The 12,675-nt window shown below is 40.7% G+C and overlaps 1 protein-coding gene across 3 annotated transcripts in view; it reads right to left on the reverse strand.

The window, feature by feature from the left end:
* Positions 1–464: 464 nt before the first annotated feature.
* The window catches only part of Dock11 (dedicator of cytokinesis 11), a 190,463-nt gene continuing 178,252 nt past the window's right edge, over positions 465–12,675 (reverse strand). For 2 of the 3 annotated variants that reach the window (XM_057759066.1, XM_057759065.1), the window contains 5 exons: positions 9,631–9,841; positions 9,083–9,273; positions 8,537–8,637; positions 6,531–6,669; positions 465–914 (listed from right to left, as the gene is read on the reverse strand). In XM_057759066.1, coding sequence (XP_057615049.1) covers positions 795–914; positions 6,531–6,669; positions 8,537–8,637; positions 9,083–9,273; positions 9,631–9,841 — 762 coding nt within the window. In that variant the 3' untranslated portion in view covers positions 465–794. Of the gene's footprint in view, positions 915–1,077; positions 1,096–6,530; positions 6,670–8,536; positions 8,638–9,082; positions 9,274–9,630; positions 9,842–12,675 lie in introns of all 3 variants that reach the window. The other variant, XM_057759067.1, reaches the window with a different exon arrangement.

Below are 12,675 nucleotides of genomic sequence, written 5' to 3' on the forward strand. Positions count from 1 at the left end.
GTGCTAGCTAATCTCGCAACTGGAGAAAAGAGTCATCACTAAAGCCACCCCCAGGGAACCCTCAACAGTTTTGAAGCCCCATAGGATCTAAAGATTCCAGATTCCCAAGGATGTTTTATTTGGCTTCATGGACATCCCCAGAAATCCCTCCCGCTGTTTGAGCTAGAAGGAGCTAGTTGTGGAACTCCCTTAGATCAAATGGCAAGCAGGAAGCCTGGTGTTTCCAGGGCATCCTTTCCCAACTTTTCCTTTTAAAGTATGGGCTTGGTTCTTTTTTCACCCTGGCCTTACCTACTAGCAGGCAGTGATTCAAATTCTCTCCCCAATTTATCCATGTCCTGTGTGGGTTTTTAAAAATGTTTTCTTCCCCATGAATTTATATGATAATGACTTCAAGTTCTTATCAAGAACAATGCTAAACTCCAAGTATTATTTCCTTCACTTCAAGTTACAAATAAGTTCTACCTTTTATTGGGTTCCATTATACAATTGTACAGAGTCTCGTGATTATGAAGCAGTCGTTAAGCACATTGAATGAATGGTTTTGAGCTCTACTTTTCAGCATATAGATTTTACCTAAAAAAGTACAAACCAAGCACAGTGGTGCAATTTTCCAGGCACTTCCAAGTTGCTTAAATATTTACAAATACGTAAGCACCCTGTATGAAAGCATGACGATTTTGGTGTCAGGAGGAAACACTCCCTACATATGAAATGTCTAAATTTTAACATTTGCACAGCTCCGAATATTCCTGAGAAAAGTCAGTCTCCTTGTCGATTCTCTGCAAATCTCTTCACACTTCAGCATATCTTGGGGAACCATAACCTCTGTCACTCGATGTACCACTAATTGCACAAAACACATGCAACGTGTTGTTCATCCAGGGAGAATGCATTGTGTCTTCTTGTAATATCTGAAGGAAAAACAAACCAAGAAAACTGCACAATTATCATCAGCCGAAGCGGCTACTGCCTAAAAAAGCCTGTGTGTATGAAATTACAGGCATGCTTTAATTTATCACTGACACTGGGCTATTTAAAATGACAGGAAGCAGAAAGAGCAAAGAATAACATTACCAGCTTCAGTCTTCACAGCTGAGTTACAAAGGCAGCGTATCAAAAAAGCAGAAAAGATCTGGTTACTCATTAGGAAAAACAAAAGGTCAGGAAATGCAAAATTCAATTAAACTAGACAGGGTTCGACCTTTGAATTCCATTTTAATATGTCATCACAAAAGCTTCAAGCATGGATCCCCCTTGGGCCAGGGTTTATGGATCACCTATCCACTTTCTAACAGCCATTTTCCGAATCACCCAGGGACTTTTCAAATAGTCTTTCCTGCAGACTTGAGATAATACTGAGTCAAGATAAAAATCAAAGTGCCTATTTGAAAAAATTACCATGACATGAGCTAACTGATATAAAAATGAACTAAATATAAGATCCAAAGGTTATATTTTCTATGTATATAAAGATATACATCCATGTTGGCATGCATACCTTAAAAGTTAGTCTGTTAATGTGATCAAAAGTCAAAGCAACAAAGGTTTTATGCTTAAATGAATTAGAGGAAAGGAATAGAACACTTATTACATTGCCTCTCTGAGTCCTAACTCAGGTCTTGAGTTTTTGTTTGGCTCAGTTTGGTTTTTTTTAGTATTGGGTTTTCGAGACTGGAAAGATGTTGAGTGGTTAAGAGCACTCCTGTTCTTTCAAAGGACCTGAGTTGGGCTCCTAGTGCTCTGATTGGGAGGCTCACACTGCCTCTAACTCCAGCTCCAGAGGATCCCACACCCTCCCCTTTCTTGTCATCTTACTGCATGCAGACATGCAGGCATGTGCGCCTGTGCGCACGCGCACACACACACACACACAGACACAGAATGAACACATGAAAACATACACAAGTGAAAAGAAAAATCTTAAAAAATGGGTGTGCTGGTTAGTTTTTTTTTTTTTTTTTTTTTTTTGTAAATTGAACACAGGCTAGTCATTTGTGAAGAGAGAACCTCAACTGAGAAATGTCCCCACTAGACTGGCCTGGAGACAAGCCTGTGGGGCGTTTTCATGATTAATGATTGATGGGGGGGTGGGTCTGGCCCATTGGGCAAGCGGGCCTAGTTTGTATTAAGAAAGTAGACCCAAACTGGGTGGTGGTGCACATCTTTAATCCCAGCACCTAGGAGGCAGAGGCAGGTAGATCTTTGTGTGAGTTCGAGACCAGCCTGGTCTACAGAGTGAGTTCTAAGACAGGCTCCAAAGCTACACGGAAAAACCCTGTCCCGAAAAACACAAACAAAACAAACAAAAAAAGTAGGCTGAGCAAGCCGTGGGGAGCCTGCCATTAGGCAGCACTCGGCTATGGTTTCTTTCCTGACTTCCCTCACCAATAGACTGGGATAGGGACCTGTCAGTCAAATAAACCGTTTCCTTCCCATGTTGCTTTTGGTCAGAATGTTTTTTATCACAGCAACAGAAAGCAAACCAGGACATCAGGTTTTTAAGTTGGCTTCGAGGCTTTAGCATTAAGCCCTGGTCTACAATGACAGTTCCCTGGATCTTATCATTTGTGTCGTCATAAGTCTTAGACTTAAATCTTATAATAAAGGAATTTCATTTTACAAAAATCTTAACTCATGGCACTAATTTGAAAGCATGCTACAGATTTAACTGATGACTAATGAGTTACTCATGCCTGTCAGATGTGACAAATGGGGTGCTTATTGAGACTGTGGCTAAAACCCTACCATATGCTACAGCGGCCGCTGCCAGCTCTATCTAAATAAGAAATCTGCAATTAATAATCTTAAATTATGCTGGATTGCCTTGCCCAGACTTAATACAAGGGGAGGAGCTTAGTCCTACCTCAACTTGGTATGCTATGTTTTGTTGATACCCATGGGAAGCCTACCCCTTTTTGAACAGAAACAGGGGAGGGGTGGATTGCAAGGGAGGGCAGAGGGGAGGTGTGAGGAGGGAATGGAAGGAGAGGAGGGAGGGGAACTGCAATTGGGATGTAAAATAAATTAAAAATTTTAATTAATAAAAAATAATCTTCAAAAAAAAAACCAGCAAAAATGTTTGGGGGGGGGTGGCTCACACCTTTAGTCCCAGCACTTGGGAGGCAGAGACCAGAGGTCGAGGCCAGCCTGGTCTATAAGAGCTAGCTCCAGGACAGCTAGGATTGTTACACAGAGAAACCCTGTCTCAAAACAAACAAACAAACAAACAAAAATACAGACAACAACAAAAAACCTTAAATTATTCTTTTAAATTTTTATGGTCAGAAGTAAAACAAAACTTAAATATATTTACTGTCTATAAGTATGAAAACTTAATTTGGTATACTATAACAAATTACATTGAAAACAACCAAGAAATATTCAGGCCATTTCTTTTTTCAAGGAATAATTTATGGGGCTCAATGGAACAGCTCCTATTTTAGTATGTACTTACACTATGTCTTATTTTATGGGGGTATTATTAATCTTAACATATATGACTGAAAAAAAAATTCTTTTAGCCTAATATCTAATGGAAGATATCAATTGACTTATAAAAATCACTATACGTTTAATGGTTTTCATAAACGTGAATATATAGAAATGAAGACTTTTCTTAGTTAGCTAATGTTAGCTCATGTTTGTCTAAAATTATGGTCTCCAGCTAAGAAAAATAGGGATGGCTTAATGGAGTAATTGATATAGGCAGGTGGGTAAGCTAGCTGATCTGAAAAATTCATGCCTTTAAAAGGGGGGAAATGGCAAAATGACCATTCTAAATATCTTGATCATAGCAGCAATAAGAAACTGGATAATTTGTCTTGAATTTGAATAGACTAGGCAATGCAGCTGCATGCAAATGAAGTAACTGTCAGACAGTATACACGGGTTTAAAACAGCATGTGTAATTGTTTTCTATCTTTCATGAAGGAGTCATTGTTCTTTTTTTCCTCATGTATTACGAGCAATGAGGTTATTAAGCAGACAGCCCCCACCCCCCAGGGTTTCTCTATAGCTTTGGAGCCTGTCTTGGAACTAGCTCTTGTAGACCAGGCTGGCCTCGAACTCACAGAGATCCACCTGCCTCTGCCTCCCGAGTGCTTGAGATTAAAGGCGTGCGCCACCACTGCCCAGCTCAGACAGCTTCTAAGAACGAGCTATGTACACTATTTAATAACAGAATGCACCCAGGACAATGATGCTGCAGAGAGCTATGCTCCTGTTGTGCTAGCAGGCGAGGGTGAGATGCAGATGGTAAGGGGAACAAAAAGCTTCCCTGCCTTCTGAGTCTTCTCCCTTGACTGCTCTGGGGAGGAAGGAGAAAGAGATCTCTGCATGCCCAGCAGAGATGTCTTGGTATGTACATTCAGTCCTAGATAGGTCAATAAGGTGAAAAAGAAGCCGAAGAACGCTGGAAGTTCCTCAAGGCTCTGAGGTTCCAACTACAAAGAATGGATGCTTAGGAGACTGGACTTGATCTCATTAACCACTTAATTCTGGCCCACCCTGGTTCTCCATAATGAGCAGATGGCAATGATTAGAAAAGTAAACTCATGGTTACACCCAGTGGTGAGATTTCTCATAGCTCTTTAAGTCAAACCATCCCGAAGAAATGTGGGGACCTAGGAGGTTTAACTGAGAGTCAGCTAGCTTTTGTTGTCTGACAAGTCTTTCTACCAAGCACTGGGCCGAGCTATGAGGCAAGCTACGTGAGAGTCTTCCACAGGGAGTGGCTGCCTTCAAACACTCCAATCTAGATTCTCAAATAAATAAATGAACTTCTCTCTTTGCAAGACTAGTCTACGTTTCTTTATCCCTCCTGTCTTGTTTATACATACCAAGCTGGCCTAGAAACTCCATATGTAGTCCAGGTTGGCCTTGAACTCACTATCCTGGAATTACAAATGTATACCACCATGCTAGACTTTAAGGGTCCACTTTCAGAATATATTGTCTGAGCCTGGCATGGTGGCTCATGCCTATAATTCCCGCACTCAGAAGGCAGGGACAGGCAGGAAGAGCAGGAATTCACAACTAGCTTTGGTTGTATGTAAGTTTGAGGCCCGTCTGGGCTAGAGGAAACCTTGTCTCAGAGGAAAAAAAAAAAGATTCTGTTCCGTGTTTTCATTGAAGAGAAAATAAAGAAGGCTTTATGATAAGCTCAAATACTCTGTCAGGGAGGAAGCAGATCACTATGCCACAACTTTTACAACATGATAAAGATGTTTTACTGACAATCCATATGCAAAGTGGATGTAAACACAAATTCCAGGGCCTCAGCAGATAGTCTAGCAACACGAGTCAGGATTTCTTTAGAAGGGTCAGTGGATATGAAATGTGATAAGTACTTAGGGATGACAGAGTTTGGCTCTGAGCGAGGATTGGCGCTCACTTTAAGATTTTCAGGCTGTTTTCCTCAGGTAGTTCTAATTGTTCCTAACACTCAGTGATTTGGCCTATCCCTATGTCACATAATCTAGTTGGAAAACTCTTATTGTATATATATGTGTGTCTTTGTTTATATGGGTGCATGTACAGGCTCAGGAGTGTGCATGGGTTCACACAGGTGCACTGGATGTGTGTGTGCTCGTCTGCGGAAGTCCAAAGGATGACATTGGGTGTCCTCTATTGGGCTCCACTTTGTTTTTGGAAACAAGGTCTCTTACTGAACCTGGATCTCATAGACTTGGCGAGACAGGCTGATCAATGAGCCCCAGGTCCTCCTGTCTCCACTCCACCCCTAGCACTGGGATTGTAGGCGTGTACTGCCATGGCTCTGCTTTATGTAGGTGCTAGGGATCTGAACACAGGTCCACATGCTCGTGCAGCAGGCACTTTACTGACTTAGCCATCTCCCCAAGTGCCCGGGTCTACCTTCTTCTAACCAAGATAACTTCACATAGAAACTTGGCTACTGGCACAGTCTTTTCACCTCTTTGGGCAGCTTCTTGAGAGACTCTTTTCAATGCTTACAGAAGATTAATTTGGATGTGCTTAGACAGTTGGCTTTAATGCCACAGCACAAAGAATAAAATGATCTCTTACTGATCACTCCTTCTACAGCAGTTTTAGGTAACTGCTCCAAGGTACAGTCACACTACAAGACTAAAATGGCTGAAGATATGAGATAAGCAAATTTTAAAGTATCAGCTAATGGGCCAGTAAAATGACTCACTAGTTAAAAATGCTTGCAGTCAAGTCTAAAGTCAGTCCCTGGCCCCCACATGATGGAAGGAAAGGACTGAGTTCTGCAAGTTTTCTCTCATCTCCACATACACACCATGACACACATGTGCCATATTACATGCACACTGTAGCTTATATGCAACACACACCTACAATCCACACATGCATACGTGGTAAATAAATTAAAGTGTAATTTTAAAGTTTCAATAAAAATTTAAATTTAAAAATTTAACATAAACTAAATAATTTAAGGGTAATACATTTCAAACTAACGTAGTTTGCTAAGTAGTACTTTAGGGACCCCAGATGCTGTCCTTATTTTTAAAAATGTTAATACTTGCCTGCTCATGGATAATATCAGACAATTCCTTTACCATGTCTCTGAAATTTGATTTTAGCCCTTCATGGTACTCAATTTGATCTTCTTTAATTAGCCGCTCATTTAGTTCAAGTGCAATGCTACATGCTTGTATAAATTTCCTGTGGGTGAACATGAAAACAGAAGATTAAACTTTCGTTACTGATTCTTACAAAGTGTCACCAGCCATCAGTTTGACAGTTAACTTTGACTATTACTTTCTTAAAGAAATATTGGAATATTCCACTTTCTCATTATTAGCTACGGTCACTTCTTAAGTCTGAAACACATTTTATCTTTCTTCTTTAGTTTCTGATCTGCTTTTAAGACCTGGCTTGGGACCAGGTGCATACCTTTAATACCATTATTCAGTAGGTGAGTCTGTGTGAGTTTGAGGTCAGTCTGGTCTACATAGCAAGCTGTGGGCTGGCTAAGGCTATCGAGACAGAGCCTGTCTTGATACAAAACAAAAACATATGCCCCCGGTGTTGCAAGGGAGAGGGCCGCTTGTTCGTCCAGGCCACCCACTTAGCTTAGCCCGGAAATAACCACACAAAAACTGTGTTCATTAAATCACTGCTTGGCCTATTAGCTCTAACATCTTATTGGCTAGCTCTTATACCTTGATTTAGCCCATTTCTATTAATCTATGTATTGCCACGTGGCAGTGGCTTATGGGCAAAGATTCGGCACGTCTGTCTCTGGCTGCTCCATGGTGTCTCTCTCTGACTCTGCTTTCTCCCTCCCAGAATTCAGTTCTGTCTTCCCTGCCTACCTAAGTTCTGCCCTATCAACTAGGCCAAGGCAGTTTCTTTATTCATTAACCAATGAAAGCAACACATGAACAGAAGGACCTCCTACAACACCCCAGGGAAGTTTAATGGAATTATTTACTGTCAAGCTTCAAACAGAATTCATTTGGGGCTTACTAGCAGGTCAGTAGTGTTGTATATTACAGGTGCAAAGTACTTGGGTTGGTAGGAATATGGACAATGAGTAGAGGAAATACCATAAAAGTCTTTCCCTTGGTTATTTCTTATGTTTATATTAATGTTTATCTCTCTCTATTTTATTTTTTTGGTTTTTGGAGACAGGGTTTCTCTGTGTAACAGACCTAGCTGTCCTGTAACTAGCTCTTGTAAACCAGGCTGGCCTTGAACTCAGAGATATCCGCTTGCCTCTGTCTCCTGAGTGCTGGGATTAAAGGCGAGCGCCGCCACCACCCAGCCTTCATTCATTTTCATGTGCATACATTTAAGAATGGATGCATAAGGGGAAAAAGCATCCCATTGCATGCATGTTTTGTATTCAAGCCGTAGCAACTAGTGGAGTCTCTTGCACATGCCAGGCAAATCCTACTCATAAATATTGATGCATGGCTGAGTACTGGCTACTCTGCATCTGTATAGGTTACCATCTTTCTCCTTAGTCTATTTTACTCTACTTGTCCTCATGTTCCATAGTTTAATTCTGTTTCCATATAAATCAGACTTTTCTCCTGATGATTCAGACATGCCTTAACTCACAGGGCTACTCACTGCAAACAAGCTAAGGCATTCCTCAGACCTGTGGAGTCCCAGTGGAAGTGAGAACACAGAGACCAGAAGGAAGTCTGTGCAACCTTTCCAGTTCCACTTCACTCCTGCCCTAGATGGTCTGAAATGCTATAATGCAAGGTCAATCGGGCAAAGAAGGAAATCATGTAATGAATGTAGGGCTGTGTTTGTGTCACCTAAAATATCCAAAGCAATAAAGTAAGCTGGCATATCTAATCCCTTGGGTCACAGGAGCAGTGTTAGTACCTCAGAGCATGAAACAGATCATATGGCTCCTGACTACTTAAAGTGCCATTTGGAGGTCAATTAATCAGTGCAAATGCAGAACTCAGAGAATGCCCTTACTTGGCAAGCATTTCTACTGCTGTCTTTTTTTCCCTAAAGAAACTGGAAGAAAAAAAAATAGAGGTATGATCTGAAAACTAACACTTACCTAAACATGTCTTTCAACTCATTCACTTTCTTAGGTGGATACTTGGTAGCTTGACTTTCATTTAAGAAGGCCCTCGCATAGGCTAATGGACCAGCATTGACCTAAATTACAGAAGAGAAAAAAATGACAGTGTGGCCAGCATGTAAGCAGGAGGAAATTTTGCATTTTTTCTTCTCACTAAAACCTCCAAGGGCTGAGGGGAGAGCAGATACACAATAAGATACAGAAGAAACCCAGACCTCACTATCGACTTACGTTTCTGAGACGTTTGTGTGAAAAATCATTAACTAAAGGGATTAGTCTGATAAAATGATACACCAATAAATTAGTTAATGATTTCTGATGTATGAGTTACAGGACTTGGCTGGTCTCAGAGGTTTATGTTAAAGTCCTCTGACATAATACACCATTCATATAAACTGAATGTGATTTATTTCTTACGTGAAAAAAGAACACAAATTTTTTTTTTTCCACAGCCAATATAAGAACATATCACACAACTGTACTCAGTGCTTGCTCTGAGCCCTTATTGGGCGAGCACCATACCTGCACAGAGACGCAGCCCTGCAGTTTCAGCTGAAGCTGAATCATGTCCACATCAGCCGAGGAGCAAAGTTTGTGCAGCTCTGCAGTTCTATCTTTTATTTCATCAGTAGCAACATCAATTGGTTTTAGATTCACCTGCTGCTCACAGTGGATAGGAATCCTCTTTTTCACATATGGAAATGAGTTGGAAGCTATGAAAAGGCAAAGACCAATTTTAGAAAATCATTTAATTGGTGGAATCCAAGGAAAAACAACACAATCGCCTTGTTTACACCTTCTGCTTTTTCTAGAAAAAAAAAATTCCTTAGGGTGCCAAATAGTTCCTTCTGCTTTGGGTTGAAAAGATAAATTATCTTTATGAGACACCTCTAAGCAATTAGGAGTGACATATGGGGAAACGACGGTTTATTACAAGGCCATGATTGTATAAACTTGTAAAATAACAATGATTAAAATTTCAGTTACGTGTTTCTGCTGGCCAACTGGTAGCTGTGTGTATGAGAAAGTACCAAGGCAGACACAAAAGCAACATAAAGACTCCGACTCACTGGTCAAGATGCTCCGGCGTTTACACTGCTCTTCTATGCAGCCTTGCTTTTTGCCCGATAAGGTATAAGGGGCCTCAAAAACAAATCTGTTGATATTATGATTTCTTTCAAACTCTGTCTTCCTTTCTGTGAGTTCTTTGTCATCAAAATAGGGCTTCACATAGGTGACTTGTATATGAGCAAATTTTGGATCAAGTTCCTTGGCATTTACCTATAAAGAAAGTTGTTTGTCTTTTTTTTAAACCAAAATTAATGGAAAGAAAATGGAAGTATACCTTACTGCTTTGAAACCACACGAGAAACACTGGCATTGCAATTGTGCTCCTGATTGACTGGAAAACTACCTGGGGGAGATCGTGGCTGTGTTTTACAGACAGCTTATTTATGACTATAAGGAAGGTATACAAAACCCAGAGAGATTATAGAAATATCGGAAGAACAAAAAACACATCTTAGCCCTCTGCAATTAGCATGATCCACATCCACATTTCACATATTTCTTTCCCTTCTTTTTTTTTTCTTTTATTTCCTGAGACAGGGTTTCTCTGTAGCTTTGGAGCCTGTCCTGGAACTAGCTTTTGTAGACCAGGCTGGTCTCGAACTCACAGAGATCTGCCTGCCTCTGCCTCCCGAGTGCTGGGATTAAAGGCGTGTGCCATTACCTGGCTCCATTTGTTTCTAGACACACATATATTCTGAAAACTGAGATCACAATGAACAGTTTTACAACCCGATTCCTTAAATATTTATTAAATATATAAATCTACTTCAATAAGAAGATATTATTTATAACTATTATAATTTACACTGGAGCATTAACACAATTTATTTACATTATTTGAGACAGGGTTTCACGCTGTATTTCAGGCTGGCCTGGAATTCAGTAGGAACCCACAGCAACTTTGACTTTACAGCTGTCCTCTTCCTTTAGCCTCTTCAGTGGGTGAATTACGGGTGTGAATTCACACGTGGCTTGATATGACTTTTAATGGCTGGATGAATATATGAGTTACTGGTTCATTCCCTTACTAACAGACAATTTGGTAATTTTCTAACATTTTGCTATTGCAAGTCATACTTTGGTGAACATCCTTGAATTTATGTGTTCTTTTTTTTCTGATTGTTTGCCTTAGGATACACGTTTTGTAGAAAAATATTGTTTAGTTCAAAGATTTATATAGCTTTAAGGATTTTAACAAATTACCTGATTATGCCACAAAGTAGCCTATCAATTTGGATGTCCACAAGCAATGTTTGATATCATGAGTAGATATTTTTAAAAAAGGTTTTATTTTTATTTTATGTGTATGAGAGTTTGCCTACACGCATGTATGTGCACCGTGTGCATGCAATGCTCGCCATGGTCAGAGTGAACATCAAAATCACTGGAACTGGAGTTAAAGATGGTTGTGAGTCATTATGTGGGTGCCGAGAACTGAGCCTGGGTTCTTTGCAAGAACGGCAAGTGCACACAACCACTGAGATATCTCTTCAGCCTCCAATGTAGAGAGCTGCGTGGAGCTGCACCTGATGGCGATGTGTAGAGAGCTGTGTGGAGCTGCACCTGATGGTGCTGGCTTCTGCCCTCCGCTATCCCGAAAGTGAGTGCTCTCTATAATAATCAACTCCTTATATGGCTAAGGCCTGACTTATGCTATTATCACGCAATGATCGTCAGCTGCTTGCATATGCGTGAACCTATGGACAGTGCCCAGGTGGCAATCCGGGGTTGGCGGCCCGTGCCTATTTAAGGGCTGGGAGAGGTTTGCCCGGGGGGAGAGAGAGAGAGAGAGAGAGAGAGAGAGAGAGAGGGAGGGAGGGAGGGAGGGAGGGAGGGAGGGAGAGAGAGAAAGGGAAAGAGAAAGAAGCTGTAAATAAGGTCCTGAATAAACTGCTTGCAAGAAGAGCTCCGGTGTTGCGTCTTCCTTGCTGGACGAGATGGGCGCGACACTCCAAGAGCAGTATTTTCGCCTACATCAGTTTAATCCTAGCCAGCAGAGGAACAGAACACAAGGACATACAGCGATTTTATGTGGAAGACATAAGAGTTTAGCTGTGGGACTGGGGATATATTCAACTGGTAGAATGCTTGCCTAGCATGTACAAGGTACTTGGTTCAGTTGCCAGTAACCACCACCACCACCACCACCACCACCACCACCACCAAACACAAAAGCCTAGCACAGCTACTGGTCATTTCGTGAGGCATCTCAATTCCATGCCAAGCAGTGCTGCTGCTGTCCTTGCTGAAGGGTCCCCTGCCGATTCGCGAATTCTACCCTTTCTCCTTAATTCGAGACAAAACTCAAAATCTGCTTTCAGTGTTTCCCAATGAAACCAGCCTTGTGTCCTAGGTGCTTGTGACTTCCTTACTATCTTTGTCATTTATCAGTCACGCCTGTCTGTGTTTAGTTAAAAAATAAAAGAAACAAACAAAATCAATACACATCTCCCTGCACACAGTCTCTGTATCTTTTTCCTCTCCATATTTGCAGGGGTAACCTCTTTAAACCCCTTCTATTTACTTGGCTCACTGGGAAACATTAACCTTTCTTTCCTGTTACACTTATCTTAGCCAAAAGGCTCAGAAATAATTCTCTCACATTTAAAAGCTGGAATTTTCTAGAAAAACCTCAGTCAAAGTAATTATTTAGCTAAGAAGAAACATAAATAGGAAATAAAAGGTCAAGTAGTACACAGGGTATATATGAATAGCCAAAAAAAAAAAAATCCTTCCTAGCAGAGTCCCTAGGTCCATTTCTCAGGGATAATCATAAACAACATTTTTTTCTATCTTTGACTCTATATATTTCCTAAACGTATAGAGATAAGTTTATGTGGATTTCCAGTTTTGATATAAATGTACTTATTAACCCTACTGTCCTGCATCTTGCTTTCTATTCTTTAATGACATATTTTGATATTGTCATACTGATGATAAACCCTTTGTGCTGCCAGACATGGTGGCTAACAACACCTATACTCCTAGCACCGTGAAGAGCAAATAGTGTGAAGTCAACCTGGACTACACAGGGAGTTTTAGCC

Source organism: Chionomys nivalis, chromosome X (assembly GCF_950005125.1).
Source record: "Chionomys nivalis chromosome X, mChiNiv1.1, whole genome shotgun sequence".
In the NCBI taxonomy this organism is placed as follows: domain Eukaryota; kingdom Metazoa; phylum Chordata; class Mammalia; order Rodentia; family Cricetidae; genus Chionomys; species Chionomys nivalis.